This window comes from Eutrema salsugineum, unplaced genomic scaffold (assembly GCF_000478725.1).
Source record: "Eutrema salsugineum unplaced genomic scaffold, Eutsalg1_0 scaffold_3, whole genome shotgun sequence".
Lineage (NCBI taxonomy): Eukaryota > Viridiplantae > Streptophyta > Magnoliopsida > Brassicales > Brassicaceae > Eutrema > Eutrema salsugineum.
In genome coordinates, this window is record NW_006256756.1 from 8,061,183 (window position 1) to 8,080,192 (window position 19,010).

General features: G+C 37.6%; 1 protein-coding gene across 1 annotated transcript; it reads right to left on the reverse strand.

The window, feature by feature from the left end:
* Positions 1-4,438: 4,438 nt before the first annotated feature.
* LOC18014332 (transcription factor TT8) lies at positions 4,439-7,367 on the reverse strand. Its single transcript, XM_024154021.1, has 7 exons — positions 7,057-7,367; positions 6,648-6,899; positions 6,156-6,252; positions 5,985-5,999; positions 5,849-5,905; positions 5,467-5,719; positions 4,439-5,361 (listed from the first exon to the last, which is right to left on the reverse strand). The coding sequence occupies exons 1-7, from the start codon at positions 7,191-7,193 to the stop codon at positions 4,613-4,615; spliced, it is 1,560 nt and encodes a 519-aa protein (XP_024009789.1). The 5' UTR covers positions 7,194-7,367; the 3' UTR covers positions 4,439-4,612.
* Positions 7,368-19,010: the final 11,643 nt, after the last annotated feature.

The following is a 19,010-nucleotide window of genomic DNA, read 5'->3' on the forward strand; positions in this document are numbered from 1 at the left end:
ATTAGAGTAGTATACTTCTTCTTAACACCAGTTTGATCGAAACGATCATATCCACGGACACAGCCGGAGTGAGAGCCCGACGTTGGAATGATTATCTTTGCGGTGCTATTTCCTATGAAAGGACTCTTCTGTGTTGCAGCAAACTGTCGATTTCTGTCACTCTTTTCCCGGGCCACTATCTGAGCAGCTGCTCTGGCTTTGCTATTTTTGGCAATTTGACCGCGTCGAAGTCGACATCACACGTCTCCGGGTCAACTTCAAAAATGCTTGTATCGGGGGCCTCTTCTTCGTCCACAGCAGCCTTCTTTCCTTTTGCATCCCCGGGGGCATTAACACTCTCACTCGCACCAACGTTCACATTATCTTTCTTAGGAACATCTTCTTTCTCTGAATTAGTCTGCAGTTTATAGTCAAAAACAGGCATGAATATACAAATAACAACACCATTGCTATAATTTAGTAACATGTTTCATCATAGTCTGGAAATTGGAAACAACTAGTTTTTAAAACATAAGTAAATAAGCTCACACAGTACATAGCACTATTAAACATATTCGAATTCAAATGACATTAGTATTAAGTGTTCCTATCTTTCGATGATCTTGTTCGCATGAAATGTTTTCATGTAGTCGGAGGGTTTTTGGTACTAACCCTTTCACGCTTCTTGGATCCAGTGACCTGCTGCTCGCTTGGCTCTACATTGTCTTTGACCTCTTCGTCAGTGTGCTTAGCCTACCCTGTAGTCAACTCCTCTACCGCGCTCTCTACAGATTCAACCTTATCGGTGATAAGTGTGATCTGCTTTTCACAGCTACCAAGACCATTCAGCATCTTGGTTGAGAAACTTTTGAAGCATTGGTCGAAGTGCGCTTTCATAGTAGCGACAACTCCGACCCCTTGATCACCAATGAAAGAGGCGGCAGAGGCAGATGCTGTACAGGTTTTCTTGCGACTTGATTCATCTCAGGGAAGGCTCCTTTTTCCTGCTTCTGCCTTGACGATGTGTGAACCCAGAACACCTTCCAAAGGCCAGTGGTTTTTTGAGAACTTGAATTGGGGGTCATGAATTGCATTGACAATCTTGACAATAGCCGGATCCTGTTGCTCATCATCCCAAACTGGAAACATATCCGCCAAGTCCTTAGCCACGCAGCACTGTATGCGAGCCTGAAAAACATAATTCGAATATTGAAGTCTACTTCATAAATGAATTACTATATAGAAGTCTACCACTGAAGTCTACTTCATAACTGAATTACTATATAGAAGTCTACAAATGAAGTCTACCACTTACTTCATAAATGAATTACTATATAGAAGTCTACTCCTGAACTAGACTTCTAAATGAGAATAAATAATACATGTTTTAGCATGTTGGCTTTGACGTTCTTTCATCCTCTTGATCCTTTGTAAGCCAGCGAAGAGGTGTAGGATCATTTGGCAATGGTTCGCCAAATTCAGCAGAAAAATCCGGAAGAACATAGTACACCCATACTTGAAGAGCTTGCACAAATCCTTCTATATGAATATTTTTGCTGAGATCTTTCTCCTTGACAGACTTGATCAGATGTTGAAAAGCAATTCTTCCCCATGGGAACTCCTTAAAACCTTCGAGATCTAACACTAGTCTGGCATGGTTGACATTTGTGGATAAGGCTGGTTCCGTTGCCACTATGAAACCAGCGTAGATCCCAAGATATCCCAAACGCAGCCTATCATCCCGAGACCATGATGAGCAGTTGGAACAGGCTTCAATTATTTCGAGTGTGCATGGTCCCAACTCGACATCGACCCCATTTGCTCCCTGAATGCCTGCATTTCATCGGAAAGCTCAAGATCAGCTATAGCAAAGTCATCCACGTACCCGCAGTTGAGTCCGGTGATCTCCTCAAACTCATGCAATGAAAACCGAACTGGAGTGGTACCAATCAGGCTCCATATCTTGTACCTCTGCTTGCAAACTATCTGAAAGGTCAGCATGTCGTGCACCAGCCTAGAAGCCCAAACAAAATCCAAGTAGTGGAACTTTAAGAAGACACCCAACGGTGACTCGTAAATCTCTTCCCATTCATCTTCTCGTAGAGCTTCCCGTAGTGCAGGTGCCAGCCTATAATCATCAGCATAATATCCGATGCTTTTATCCGGGGCTGGCTCACCGCCTTTTGTGTAAAATCTTCTAGGAATTCAGAGGCCACCATTATCTAACACAGTATTCTGCATCAACGGTAACAAAACTTAAATCAGAAAACTAGTTATAACTAACGGTTTGAAACTATACACGAATGAAGTCTACTCTTGCAAAATGAAGTCTACTTTTGCAAAATGAGTCTACTTTTGCACAATGAAGTCTACTTTTTGCAAAATGAAGACTACTTTGCAAATTGAGTTCTACTTTTACAAAATGAAGTCTACTTTTGCAAAAAGAAGTCTAATTTTCACATTCTAAGTACAATCCGACTCGAGAAGTCTACTGAAGCCAACCGAAGCAATCTATACATCAAAAATACAGTATAGAAGTCTACTGAAGCCACATGAAGCAATCAATACATCATAAATACTGTATATGAACTCTACTAAAACCAATCAATCCAAATGGAATCTACAAAGTAAATAGTGTTTACAGCCGTGATTAGATAAAGCCGGCGTCGAGAAAATGCAACCAGATCTGCAAAAAAAAAACTATGTACTCAAACCCGACGGACAAAATTACAGGAAGATATAAGAAATAGAGGAACAGCTACGTATATATCTTCGGAAGGACATCTACTAACCATTTTGAAGCAGGAAATGACGTTAACCCCCAGCGGCGAAAGCAGATCTGCCAAAAAAAAACCCTAATTTCAGATCTGGACATTGTTGGTTACGAAAACGGAATGGTGATGAACACGGAGGAGCAGGGAAGCATGTGGGTGATGTTGGAGGAAGAAAATTTGCCTGAACAGGGTTATCGGCGGCGGTGGTGTAAGTCGGCGGCACCGGAGAAGAGAAACAAAAATCGCTTTCGTCTTTTTTTTTAAACAAGAACTTTCGACGGTTTTTTTTTACGGGATCTGTAAAATTCCTTTATATAGTCGATTAATTCCATTCGGTTCGGGTAAGTTTTTTCCGGTTAGGTTAATAATTTTTCTGGGACTAGGTAAATTTACCCGGTTACGAGCAGTTTTTCTTGGTTAGGGGAAGTTATTTCCGGTTCAATTTCGGTTTAAATTTTGGTTAGGTTAATTTATTCGGTTTAGCAGTTTAATATAGAAGTCTACTAATTTTAAAACCTAAATAATAGTTTTTTTTCTTCTTAATTTAAAAACATAAATTTCCATTTATCAGTATGAAAAAAAAAAATTATGTACATTTGGGTTACAATTACAGAATTTATGATTATTATTTTGATACCAAAATAATTTTTTCTAAATTTCAAAATTAAATTTTCTGATTAAATTACTTAGTAGACTTCATTTCGTTTGAACAACATCTACTTGTAGACTTTTATCACTCTTTTAGTAGATTTCGTCAGAGTTTAAACGGTAATTAGGACATCCGTTTTTTGTTTGGTCATACAGGATTAAATGATATTTTCACTACCTATTTAGTTATTTTGGCCAAATGTTTTTTCAGATGTCTACTTTTATATTAGAGTCAAGTTTTAGGTCATTTTTAACAAAAACCCATAAATAATTAGAAACACAGTTTCACGCATCAACTAATTATAGTTCTCGGTGAATTAAACCAATTAGATGTAATCTACGTGTTATAATCTATTTTAGTTCCAGTATATGTCGCATGTGAATTGTTGAAAAGAGAAGAAGGGAAGTTTACTTCAATACGAGGGCGTTCAGTTTACGAACTTGGTATCAAATCCGCTTCAAAACACACTTGCCTAGTATCAAAACTTGTTAACCGGCTTGATTAATAACAAAGATTTTTTTTTTTTTAATTACCTGAAAGTTCTGAACAAAACCCATAATTCCCCAGTCCAAAACCATGTAATATTAGTTCGGTTCCAAAGAAAGATTTCCTAATGTAAAATATTTTCTTGGTACATTTGCCAACAGTTATGAAATGAACAGCTCGGTTTCATGTATTTCACAAATGTTCTCATCAATCAAACAGTTAGTAAGAAAATCAACATAATCAGGCGAATATCGTGGATCTTTAGGACCTGCACGGCTGCACTCACTCGGTAATCGTAAACTACTCATCCTTTTTTTTTGTAAGTTTGTAAGACAGAAGTAACGGTTCAAGGTTTATGTTGGTGGATTTTACTTAAGGGAAAGGACACCATGCCTTGGCTTGCACGGCATAGGCAGGTATCCTGACACGCGGTGGTTTTCAATTCTAACTGGTGGCGCATATCTCATCATGTCTGTGTTATATTTTGATATTAGTTTACATTAATTTAACATAATCGCATAATAATTTGTATATTTTTACTTCTTAGACAAAATATTTCCACCATATTAAATCTGATATGCATAATGCATGTATAGTAATATAGACAATGTTGTGTATATGTAAACTGATCATGTAACATAGACGAGGCTAAATAAAAACTAAGTTCAGATGTCCTTTTGTAGATTTGGATATAAAACCAATAAAGTTAGAATCTATATAAAGACTATAGTTTAGTATTGGATATAATTTGATGGACGGCTCTTTTGACCTCAGCGATGCTTGGTTTCTTTCCTCTCACTTTCGCCCTTATCTCTGCCTCGAAATCATGTTCATTAACCGCGGTTTGAACCCCTGTAGTCTCTATACCAAGTTCCTTTAGAGCCTGAAGGATGTCGAGCAGTAAACCATCTCGGTACTCGCATCTCATTTCTAACAAAGCATCGCTCTCTATTATGGAAACTTCCACCTCTTCTGATGTCTTTCTCTTGCAAGTACGCAACCTCTTATGTTCTTGCCCGTGATGAATAGTCTCCAACTCATGGACCCTCTTTCGAAGATGGTTTACGTATTCAATGGTGTCTCCAAGGATTGAGGCTTTATCCATCTTGGTCACGAATGGAACCAATGATCTCAAAGTTATGAATCTCTCGTTCAGCTTCTCCCTCCTGCGTCGCTCTGCCACCACGTGGTTAAGCTCTTCCCGCGGTAGCCTCTTATCTTTATTGTTGTCGTGGAGGAAAGGTACTCTCAAGATTATATGTTTGAGCATCCATTGCGACGACGACGCTTTCTCCACCTGCTGATGCTCTTTGACATTCTCAACCCTCCACGTGTGAAACGATGATTGGACGTAAGAAGATGTGGAAACTGAATCTGAAAGAAGACTCGTGGGTTGTGACATGAGAAGTGTTGATACTGTCTGAGAATAGTTTCCACCCTCCTCCATTAGATTCATCATGTCCATGTGTGTGTCTATATATACAAAATGATAGATTTTTAGATATAGCAAAGAAATGAGAAACATCTTTAAATTTCTTGTTACCATAATAACTAATTTAATGTATAAATAGTGTATACCTAAAGTGTGAGTTGATTCTATATGGAAATCAGAGAGTAGATTTTGATTCGAGACGTCATCATCATCAGGAGAGCCAATCCTTATCTCCTCTGACATTGTCATTTCTTCTTCTACTTCTTCTTCCTCTTCTTCGTCTTCTTCATGCTGATCTACGTTGATGGAGTGTTCAGAAAGAGCAGGCTTTGGATTTGACTTGGGGTGGTTATGGAAGAAGCTCTTTATGTGCTCAACAAACTCTACATCTTCTTTTACCTTCACACACAAACAACAACATATCATGCATGTATCAATCTCCTTAATTATCCCTCTCAGATAGTCTATTTCTCTTCTATTTTTTCTCGTAACCATTTGGCTATGTATATAAAGAGAGATGCGCCGTACCTTGTTTGTTGTGCCTAGTTCCACAACACCATCAAGCATCGGAATGCAAACCACTGTCTGCTTTTTCATTATATTTTTCATCATACATGTAAATATATGTAATGATATACTATTAATAATGATAATGTTTAATTACCTGAATTTTGGCACTCTAACCATTAAGGAACCGAGTCAACCGACAAATGTAGAATGAGCATCCAAGAAAATAAAGAAGAGAAGATTCATTAATTTATAGGATCATCATGAGATATATAAATAGGTAGAAGTAGATTCACAGTGCAGTGTTGAATGAAAAAGGAAATAAGACCTTTGCGAGAATTGCCCTAGAAAAGATTTTACTGTCAACCTCGTTTGCACCACTTAGCCAAACGTGCTTCCTCCTCGCATAAGCCTTTCCTGGCATCCTACAAATTACCACTTCCACATTTATATTTGAGTTTTTTCCTTTCATACTATAGAGAAAAGCATTGATTATACCATAACTAACTCACTTTGTCATGCATTTATATATTATCTATTTATGCTTCTACTTTAGATAATCAATCAACAACAAAAAAAAATAAGTTTTCAACGGTCCAATTATGTTCACCAAAATGGAGTGTACGTTTCATTAACTCTCGAATATATTTCCTCTTTCAGTAACTCAAACTCCTCAGTTTCTCTTTAATGCTTCCACAATTTTCGTTATTCGCATTTAACACACAATACTATTTTTGTCTTCACTGAGAGAAGATAGAGAGAAAAAAAAACAAATTAAGAAACTTGAGTATAGAGAGAGAGAAAGAGAGAAGTTGTGTACCCGGAAGGAGGAGGGAAAGAGAAAGAAACACACATTAGATAAAACCATTCAGTCTCCGTCAAATCCTCCGGTGACAACGCGGTGCATGCTCTCGTTTCTGACGATGACTCTCCGGCCAAAAGTGTCTCGTAAAGCTCCCTGAGCTGTTGGCTTCTCTCAAGAGCAGCCTCTTCTGCCGTCACTTCCGCCGGCTGAGTTGTCTTTCTCGTCTTTATTGCACCATTGTAGTATCCATTCTCCCAGACCAATACCCTAAATCATTTCTACATATAATTACTTCTTTTTATTACCCTTTTTTGGGTGAAGTACATCTTTTTGTATCACATAATAAGGATACAGATATAGAATATTAGGGTTTTACTGTGAGAGATGGATGAAATTTAAAAAGAAAAAAAAAAGAAAGAAGAACCTTTGTTGAGGACATAATTGCCAGAAAATACTATAAGTCCACTCCACAGATTGTACCGCCGCCTTAAGCAGCCCTTGAAGCTCCCTTCTTTCAGCTCCGATGACTTTCTCTGCCGGAATAATACTTGATTCATCCATCTTCCCGGAGATCAAAACTTGTGTTAGCTTTCTCTCTCTAATAAACAGAGTACTTTGAAGGGTTGTTCATATTATAGATGTCATCATAAACGCTATTTTGGTTCATGGTGATTTATAATGATAGGGGACCACGGATTTTGCAATATGTATGTACACATACTATTTTAAATCCTTTGTAACATGTTGACATAAGTAAAGAGTAATGTAAGTAATTTCATGTATATATATATATGACAAAAACTCGGGATGTAGTAAAAGTTGACTTTTGAGTTTTGACTGGTTGGTCCACCAGACGTTGGATGAGCTGAGAGTAGTAGTATACAGATGAAGTAAATACGACTTAATTATTTTGTAGGCGTGTCCTCCATTGATTGCATAAATCAAAATGCAGAATGCATTTTTCTTAATATGTTATAAAAATTTGATTGTTCAGAATGCATAACATGTTGTAGTAGAAAAAATAGCTAACTGACAAATAGGAGAAAACAGAACTTGCTTTGACTTTTGTTACTACTGCTGCAGGCGCAAAGAAATTGCGTTTATTTTACATTTTTTAGTTTATACAATTTACAGTGTTTTTAATAAATAATTTTCAAAGAGTACGAAATTTTGGATTAACTTTTTTTTTTACTTTCGGAAGATGAAAAGAGAAATACACTTAATATAAAAAAACGAAGAGAATGGTAGAATGGTTGACCTGACCTGACCGGTAAGTAAAGAAAGAGAAGTGGTTTGGTGTAATAGGAGGAGAATGAGATGTTTCACAATTCGAGTTTTTAATTTTTGATGTTAATCGTTTGCCAAGTAGGCTGTAGCCACCATGTTTTCCTTATGTCTTACAAAAATCCTATTTATAAATATAGGTAGATAAATAGATTCATTTACGTACACATATAAATATAATACATACAATTGAGGTAATGGTATGGGACTATGGGTGATGTACACATGGTTTGGACAAAAATCAACATTAATTGTTGCTTGGCTTTTTTGTCGACAACAAAAAATATTTTGCTTCGCTTTTGCTTCTTACTTTTGTCTTTTGAATTAGGTTTTTACTAATTATGTTTTCTTTACTGACTGCCACGTGAATGACTATGTCCATCCAAATCCATTCAGAAGTGGGATGAAGATTTTTCAAATCTTACGACAAGGCCATGCACCCACATAATGTGAGCAAGACACTTTTCGAGCGCACATCTTTGTTGCTCAATAATGATTCTCATTCCTTGAATCTCTGTTTCTTCTAATTGCTTCCTCGATAAATTTGGAGTGTTAAATAGATTCCAGAAGTCTAGAAAAAGATGAACATATTGACGTGACTAGCTGAGCAACTTGAAGATGATGGGCTTCTAGCCTTCTAGGGAGGCTTGAAGTCAATAATCTCCCTTATGTTTAACTATTTTTTTTGAAGCCCCTTATGTTTAACTTTATGGAAGCTCCCATGGAAGAATATATATGTACTGTATGTTGGAATTTGTTTTTTTTTTTAAGGTTTTTGCCACATTCTGATGACTTTTTATAAAACAATCCAGTCGTTAGAGTGATGGAAGCACATATAATCGCTAAATTCATTGTTGTGATTAAAGTAAAAAACATAATTTGTTTCAATGAGAAATATACGGAGGTCCATAGTAGTTGATTGTTGAGTTTAAAACATAATACAATAGAATCTCGATAAATTAATAATTACTATAAAATAATAAATTTTGATGGTCCTAAATCGGATCAATGTAAAAATCTATCAAATTTAATAAGATAATAAGATAAAAAAATAAAAACCTCTATGTAAATATATGATCCCAATAAAAATATAAATTAATAATTATATAAATTTATGCAAATATATGTAAATATTATATTCTAAAATATGATTAATATGTTTGCTTTTACTTAAAGTTAAAATTTCATTGGATCTCATCTCTCTAATTATTATATTAATAGCTTTTGTTTTTGTTTTACAATATGCATTCAAAATTTTTTGATGTGATAATTGATTTTTTTACCTGTAAATATTTCTAAATTTATTGTAGTGTTATCTTCAATTTTATCATCAATAATACAGATAAAAACTATGTTTTTTATAAATTTAATTTTATAAACATATATATTTTTATATGAACAATCTAATATTTTATTAAAACTATTCCAATGCGATAACTATGATTGTTAATCATAACTTATATTAAGAGATTGTTTAAATTTTTAAATATAACATTATTTGAAGAAAAAAAATTTAAAAAGTTATAGACATAAAGCAAATTTTCTCTATAAATAATAATAATTATTTTATAGATAAATTAATATCATAATAAATTAATAAAATATTATGGTCTCAATATTATTATTTTATAGATGTTTTACTGCAATTATAAAATATCTCACATTGGAAACATCATGTAAACTTCCTCATAAGATATATAAAGTGGAGAAATTGTAACAAAGTTCAAAACCTCAGATGCACTTAAGTGTATTTAATAAATGAGATTTCCAGGACAAAATTCGGGTTTAATCTATTATATTAAAACAGAAGCACTTTTAGTACTTGCATCCAAACACTCCCAATTTTTTTTTAAATAACTATTTGAAAACAGTTTTAAAATTATCTTATTTTGTTGTGATATTATTTTTAAAAATATATTTTCTTTTATATATAAAACTAATTACGAAAATTAGAAATCAATTTAGATAATTAAAGAAATTCTTAATATATGTTATATTTAATTTAAAATTTAAACTTATTAATTTTTGTAACTAAATTTAATTCTGAATAATATATATTAATTTAAATTACTTTAGACTTTCTTAAATATAGGTTCTTTGAATTTAACATTTAAAATTCAAATGATATTTTCAGAATAACACATATGATTAACGAATACTCATTGTATTTTTTAATCATATTCAATCAGACTAAAATTTCATATATTGAAAACTGATAAATATTAATATTATATGATAATTTGATGGGATAAGTTATGTTTTTTTTTATAATTGTGGTCTTATGCGGGTTAAGTTACAAGATATTAAAATAAAATTAATTTCAAAATTAATAAATATTTATATTATATAATAATATGAATGGACGATTTAAAATTATAGTTTTATAACTATAGTCCTTTCGGATTAATAGAATGAGCGAGTTATATATATGTTTTTATAATAATATTTATTTTTTTATTAATAGAATGACCGAATAAGAATTATGTTTTCATGATCGTGGTCATAATAATACTAAAAAAAATTAAAATATATAGATTGTTTATGTGTAAATTTAAATTTACATAATAATAAAGTTCATAATTAACATTATATTAATATATATATATAATTAATCGATATTTTTATTCTACTAATATACAAATCTATATTATTTAAAGTCAAAACATGATAACAAATTTTTTAATTTGAAAAATAAATAAATAACAAAACAAACTATATCTAAACAAAAAATAAATACAAATTATATTAAAAAAAAACAAAATATTTTCGTGCGTCCACGGGGATTAGAATCTAGTTATTTGACCTATCCTCCGTTTAACTGAGTGTGTAACGACAAAATCAAAACGATTGATTTGTGTATGTTAAAAAATCACGACTTAAGTGGAGATCAATTCTTAGTAAGGTCGTATCCTTACTTCATTGCTCATAGGTTGAGGTATATTAGTCTATATAAACAAGTCTGACTCCTTTTCTCTTCATCCAATAATAATAATAATAAATAAAAAAGGCAAAACCCTCACAATCTCTTTCTTCTCTCTGTTTTTCTCTCCTTCAATAAACTACGATCTTCGGTGTTGGAAGACAGAAACAATGCAGCTGTATTTTAGGAACTGTATGTAGGCTTAAAATATTGAGATAAATATTGCAAAAATAAATAGAGAATAATTTTTTAAAAAATACGAGTTACAAAAATATAAGAAATGGAGGGGAGCATAACTCTTTCTTTAATCTGAAATATCTTTCACAGTGTGACTGTTTACGAGATAACGAATCTCAGAATACAACTACTGTGAAACTATAATCGCAACACCTGACTATAGAATCGATGAACTGATCGTTCTACGATATACTCTCAGACTTACTTAGAAGAAGACTAAAGCAAGAAAGAGATTGCTATATAATGTGAGTTTTTTCTCTATGTAAAGAAGAGAAAGTAGATCAGAGAACTTAAGAAAGACAAAAGACCTTTTATATAGTCTCATAGTTTTGCCCAGTAAGTATAGGCAATAATAGAGAGATGTGGAGGTTACAAATTCAAATTGATTCTGAGTCAATTGTGAATAAAATAGATTATCAATATTGAATTAAATTGCTTGGTTGACCAGCAATTTAAAACAATTTTGAGCCAAAACAATCTTTACCAAATTAATAAGCCATTAGGCTTTGATTAAATTTGGTCCAATAACCCCCCCCCCCCTTCACAAGAGTAGAAATAACTCTAGACATACGAAGACCGGACTGATCGATAAGCTATACTTGACTAGACTAGACGCGACTTGACTAGACTACATAGACTTTCGAGAGTATAAGCAAAAAATCACTGTGTTTGAGATGGTAGTGTGTTTCAACCTTGTACCACTCAATGTTAATATCTGTCAGGCTTACTTGGCCAGGAGGTGAACATGATATCTTGAACCACCTGGATTTTGATGTAAACCAAGACAATATGTACAACCCAGTTTAATTTTCTCGTGGAACTTAGTTCTCTATTGTGTTCATTGTGTCATTGAACTTTCCTGATTAATCATGAGTGAACTTGGAGAATATAGCATGTTCTTCATTGATGTATGCCTCGGGGTAGAGTCACACAATGAATCGATGGAGATCTAACAAGCTGGCCTTCGCTCTCTCTTGTTGGATCGGTTCAGGGGAAGTGAGGGTGGATCGATGGCACCACAGAGAGGATGGAGGGCTCTCTGATACAACAAACACTAACCTTTGAGTGGAATCACACACACACAAAGGCAAGCAACTCTTTCAAGCAAAATCTTCAAAGAAAACAGCGTTATTTTATTAATAAGCAAAAAGGTGTCGAACTACAAAGCTGCAAGGGGACTTTATAAACAGTCCATCAACTTGAACCTTCTAGGGTTCGACTCAAATGAAAAGAAAAGACTCAAAAACCACAGGACTAAGAAACAAAAGAAAACGGCAAAGAAACAAGTAAACAGCGAGTTGTCTCATTTGGACACAAATAAGGAAAGTTCTACTTAAATGAATTTAAAAAAAAAATAACTCTTGGGTCTTGACCGAGACTTGATCTCTGGTGTCTCTGGGCACTCGTGGCTCTTAGTTACCACTGAGCTGGTCTTCTGTTCCTGCACAAAACTCATAAATGAAGTTTACCTGTTGTGCACGCAAAAGAGGCCATGGGAGAAGTGAGCTGTTCTTGTCGTGTGTTGGGGCGATCTTCAGGTGTTCTTCTGCGGCCTTGGTAGTGTTGATGATGCTTGTTTCAAGTGCGTGAATCCTTTCCTTGACAGCCTCTTCCTCAGCTAGCGTCTCTTGTGCAAGCTCCAGTTGATCGCTATCTGCTAAGTGGTTGGTGTTGCTTGCTTTGGACTCTTGAGTGATGATCTCCTCGGGCTTTGTGATGGTCTCGACTCCTTGTCCTGTCAAGAGAGATTTCATACCTGTTTTCTCATAAGGTCGGGGCTGGTTTGGTTGAGTTTGGGTCGTGTCCTCTACTTGTTCCTCCTCGGGTGCTTGTATGAAACTAGATACGGCTAAATTGATCTTTTCACGCAGGCTCCTGGTTCTAGATCTAGTCATGGGGCCTGGTTGGAGTGTTGGGATACTGGGATCCTCATTAGAGTGCTCGATGACCTCATCATTCTCTCCCTCTTCAAGAGGTTTTGCCCTCAAAATTGTTTCACCTGCATCAAAAGGAGAAAAATCAGCTACATTGAAACTATGGGAAATGTTAAACTCACCTGGTAGATCAAGCTTGTAGGCATTGTAATTTATTCTCTCCAGGACACGGAATCGTCCATCTCCCCTTGGTGCTAGCTTGGAGCTCCTCTTACGTGGGAATCGCTCAGGCCGCATATGAAGCCAAACCCATTCTCCGGGTTCGAAGATTAACTCTTTGCGGCCCTTCTCAGCTCTCCTCTTACACCCTTCAGTCTTCTTCTCTATGTTCTCCTTGGCCTTTTGATGAAGTTTCTTGATGAACTCTCCCTTCTTCAAGCCATCTAGATTAACTTGTTCCACTTGAGGTAATGGTTAGAGATCTAAAGGGGTTAATGGATTGAACCCATATACAACTTCAAAAGGAGACAGTTTAGTAGCAGAGTGTGTGGCTCAGTTATAGGCAAATTCAACAAAGGGAAGACACTCTAACCAATTTTTTCAAGTTGTTACCGATGGTGGCTCTGAGTAACGTCGAGAGTGTGCGGTTCACCACTTCGGTCTGCCCATCGGTCTGGGGGTGGCATGTGGTGGAGAAGAGCAGCTTGGTGCCTAGTTTTCTCCAAAGTGTCTTCCAGAAGTGACTCAAGAATTTGGTGTCTCGATCAGACACAATGGTCCTAGGGACCCCGTGTAGGCGCACCACTTCTTTAAAGAATAGGTCAGCTGTTTACAAGGCATCATTCACTTTGGCACAAGGTATGAAGTGCGCCATCTTAGAGAATCAGTCCACCACTACAAATATAGAATCCTTGTGCCTGATCTTGGGTAAACCTAGTACAAAATCCATGGAAATATCCACCCAAGGGGCATTAGGAATAGGTAAAGGAATATATAAGCCATGAGGATGTGACCTGGATTAAGCCTTGCGGCAAGTGATGCATTTTGAACAGAATTTCTCCACATCTTTCTTCATATGTGGCCAGAAGAAATGGTCCACCAGAACGGCTAGAGTCTTGTTCATGCCGAAATGTCCCATTAGGCCACCACCATGAGCTTCTCTTATTAGTAAGTCTTGTATAGACCCTTGTGGAATGCACAACCTCTTGTCTTTAAATAAAAACCCATCACGCAGGTAATAGGCTCCAAAGGCTCCTTTTCCACTTGACTTGTAGCTCTCAGAGAAGTCAGGGTCTTCTTCGTATAACCCCTTGATGTGTTCGAATCCCAAGACCTTGGCCTCCATGGTTGAGATCAATGCATGTCGCAGAGACAATGCATCTGCCACCACATTGTTTTTCCCCTTCTTGTACTTAATGACATAAGGGAAAGTCTCAATGAACTCCAGCCACTTGGCGTGTCTTCTCTTTAGAGTTATTTGTCCTCTCAGGTGCTTGAAGGTCTCATGGTCCGTGTGTATCACAAACTCTTTGGAAAGGAGGTAATGTTGCCAAGTATCCAATGCTCTCACAAGCGCATACAGCTCCTTATCATATGTGGGATAATTTAGGGTGGCTCCACTTAGTTTCTCACTGAAATATGCCACTGGCCTCTGCCTCTGATGCAACATGGCTCCAATCCCTAATCCTGAAGCATCACATTCAACTTCAAACGTTACATCAAAATCAGATAAAGCTAAGACAGGTGCTTGAGTTAAACGAGTTTTAAGAGAGTTTTAAGCTGTTTCTTGTGCAGCTCCCCAAATGAATGGCGTATTCTTCTTGATAACAGCTGTGAGTGGGGCGGCTATTGTGCTGAAATCTCGCACAAACCGGAGGTAGAAGCTTGCTAGGCCATGAAAACTCCGAACTTGGCTGATAGTAGAAGCGGTCGGCCACTCTTGTATAGCCTTGATCTTTTCTTGATCCACTTGTAAATCCTGTTCACTAACAACAAAGCCTAAAAACACAAGCTGATTAGTACAAAAAGAGCACTTCTTAAGGTTGTCATAGATCTCTTCCTTTCGAATCTTTTTAAGAACTAATTCTAAATGCATGAGATGATCAGGTAAGCTCTTGCTGTAAATAAGAATATCATCAAAGTAAACGACACCAAATTTACTAATAAAATACCTTAGAACCTGGTTCATTAGGCGCATGAAGGTGCTGGGGGCGTTTGTCCAAATGGCATCACCAGCCATTCATAAATACCTTGTTTAGTCTTGAATGTGGTTTTTCACTCATCTCCTTCACGCATTCGCACCTGGTGGTACCCACTCTTGAGATCCACCTTTGAGAAGATAGTTGCACCACTTAGCTCATCAAGCATGTCGTCAAGACGAGGTATAGGGTGTCTATACTTGATTGTAATGTTGTTAACAGCTCTACAGTCGACGCACATCCTCCAAGTGCCATCTTTCTTGGGTACTAACAACACATGGACCACACATGGGCTGAGGCTCTCTCGCACATAGCCCTTGTCCATCAGATCTCTTACTTGCCTCTCAAGTTCTTTGCTCTCCTCGGGATTCATTCTGTAGGCTGGCTTGTTGGACAATGCTGCACCGGGAATGAGGTCTATTTGATGCTCAATTCCTCAAATTGGAGGCAAGCCGGCTGGTATCTCATCAGGGAAAACATCCTAGAATTGTTCAATGAGAGCTTGAATCTCCGGGGGTATATCTAACTCCTTATTTCCTGTGCTCAAGCAATCTTTGTAGACCATTAGTAACACAGTGCCCTTGGCACTTAAAGTTTTTGAAACAGCACCAGACGTGAGATATAAGTTAGTTTTACTTACCTGGTGCTCCTTGCTCATTCTGGCTTGTAATTCATGTACCTCGGAGGGAGTAAGTGGGGCCAAGTTATACTTGTGGTCTTTGTGAGTGAATGAATAGAAATTGGTACGCCCATTGTGCAAGGTAGCGCGGTCATATTACCAAGGTTTCCCTAGTAAAAGATGTCCAGCCTGCATCGGCACTACATCACACAAGACTTTATCTCGATATTTGCCTACACTAAAGGAACGGTGACTTGCTTGGTAACTTTCAGCTCGGTCTTGTTATTGAGCCATTGTAGCTTGTATGTTCGAGGGTGTCTAACGGTTTCTAGTCCCAACCTGTCCACCATAAACTTGCTAGCAACATTAGCACAAGATCTTCCATCAATGACTAAGTTACATACCTTGTCTCCGATGGTGCAACGAGTGTGAAAAAAAATTTCACGTTGGAGCTTCTCCTCAGGGTTGACAAGGACACTGAGCACACGTCGAGTCACCAAGAGATCTCCCATGTCAGGGTACTCTACTTCTTCTCCGAGATCATCTGGCTCATCATCGAGCTCATCTTGAGACTCATAGTCTCCACCGGGTAGCAAGACCATTACATGCTGGTTTGGGCACACTCTAGCCATGTGACCTCTCCCCTGACACTTAAAACATATGATTTCACAAGTTCTAAGGGCACTAGGGAACTTACCTTGCTTCACACGTGAGGTCTTAGCTGTTTTGGGGGCTTTGCCTTTGTAGCGTGAATCAATTTCTATAGACTTTCCTTTGTCCACCAGTTTAAAGCTACTAGCGTTCCAGGTCTGAAGGGCACAGTTTCTGTTTGACAAGGCCGTTTTTCGCTTGATCTGCTGCTGCACTTGCACTGACATGTGCAACAGTTCATGCATCCCACTATATTGAGCTCGTTCCACCTTACGGGTTATACGCTCTTGTAAACCGTCTATAAACTGAGCCATCAAGGCCTCCTAAATCTCCTCGAGCTCTAACAAGTTCACCAGTTTCTCAAACTCCTCATAGTATTCGTCAACGGACCTAGCTCCCTGTGACAACTTTCTAAAACGTTTTTATAAGTCTCGGTGATAGTGATCAGGTACATACCTTGATCGGAGCAAGAACTTCATGTCTTGCCAGGTGGTGACCGGTGCAAAACGGTTTCTCCTCCTATCAGCTACGTTCCTATCCCACCAAGCTAGGGCGTTGTCGGTGAGTTGGGCACCAGCCAATGCCACTTTCTTGCGATCAGAATACCCGTAACACTCAAAGATGTATTCAAGCCTTCTCTCCCAATCCAAGTAGACATCAGGGTCCGATTTACCTGCAAAAGTAGGAGGAGTAAGCTTAACATCTAAATTACACTCTCTAGGTTCGTCTTGCCTCGCGTTCTGTCTCCTCAAGGGGTCTTGAGCCCGTTGTTGTTGTCGTACTAACGGGTCAGGTGGAACATCATCTTCTAAGATGGGCATCTCTTCTTCTGGTTGGGGTGGGTTTCGTCGGGCCTCTGGAGCTCCTTCAGCTGCAGCTGCAACAGCCGGTGCTGGTGGTGGCTGCTCTAGACGACCAACTCGGTCCCCAAACTCCTGCTTCATCGTCCTCATCTCTTCTCGCATCGCCGTAAGCATTTGCATCAGTGCTTCTTGGGCTAGGGGTTCTTCAGCCATGGTATCTCGAAGTTGCTCCTGTGATCACAATGAAACAAAAGGAATCACGGTACCTTGGGGCAGAAAGACTTAAAGAAACAAGAAGGTAAAAGGAAAACTTGCAAATGACAAGACGCGTGAAAGCTATTGAAAAGGAAATAGCACAAATGGAGAAATGGAAAACTTCTAACTCGCCCTTTTTTTTTTGACTTAAACTCTTGGGACTCTAGCTAGAACATAAAATAAAGAACAGGCTACTAATCAAAACAAAGACCAAAGACAATCAAGCAACAGAGAAAACGACTAACTCAAAGCGGTTACAAGTCTCAATAGTCTAGAACCCTAAACTTGTGAGACACGAATCTCAACGGCTAACTCCTTTTCTCTTTTTTTTTTTTAACAACTATAAGACTCAAACAAAATGAAACAACAACTAGATCACACGCAACAACAAAGGGAACCAGTTGAATGATGTGAATGATTAGCAACCTAGGATAAGCAAAAGCGGTCTATCTAATTTTTTTTTTTTTTTGATAAGATAAGCAAACAACAACTAATAGGGATAAACTAGAGATGGATAGATATCACCTGATGGCAGAACCTTTCGGCTCTGATACCAAAAATGATGTATGCCTCGGGGTAGAGTCACACAATGAATCGATGGAGATCTAACAAGCTGGCCTTCGCTCTCTCTTGTTGGATCGGTTCAGGAGAAGTGAGGGTGGATCGATGGCACCACAGAGAGAATGGAGGGCTCTCTGATACAGCAAACACTAACCTTTGAGTGGAATCACACACACACAAAGGCAAGCAACTCTCTCAAGCAAAAGCTTCAAAGAAAACGGCGTTATTTTATTGATAAGCAAAAAGGTGTCGAACTACAAAGCTGCAAGGGGACTTTATAAACAGTCCATCAGCTTGAACCTTCTAGGGTTCGACTCAAATGAAAAGAAAAGACTCAAAAACCACAGGACTTTCAAAGGAAACAAAAGAAAACGGCAAAGAAACAAGTAAACAGCAAGTTGTCTCCTTTAGACACAAATAAGGAAAGTTCTACTTAAATGAATTAAAAAAAAAAATAACTCTTGGGTCTTGACCGAGACTTGATCTCTGGTGTCTCTGGGCACTCGTGGCTCTTAGTTACCACTGAGCTGGTCTTCTGTTCCTGCACAAGACTCATAAATGAAGTTTACCTGTTGTGCACGCAAAAGAGGCCATGGGAGAAGTGAGCTGTTCTTGTCGTGTGTTGGGGCGATCTTCAGGTGTTCTTCTGCGGCCTTGGTAGTGTTGATGATGCTTGTTTCAAGTGCGTGAATCCTTTCCTTGACAGCCTCTTCCTCAGCTAGCGTCTCTTGTGCAAGCTCCGGTTGATTGCTATCGGCTAAGTGGTTGGTGTTGCTTGCTTTGGACTCTTGAGTGATGATCTCCTCGGGCTTTGTGATGGTCTCGACTCCTTGTCCTGTCAAGAGAGATTTCATACCTGTTTTCTCATAAGGCTGGGGCTGGTTTTGTTGAGTTTGGGCTGTGTCCTCTACTTGTTCCTCCTCGGGTGCTTGTATGAAACTAGATACGACTAAGTTGATCTTTTCACGCAGGCTCC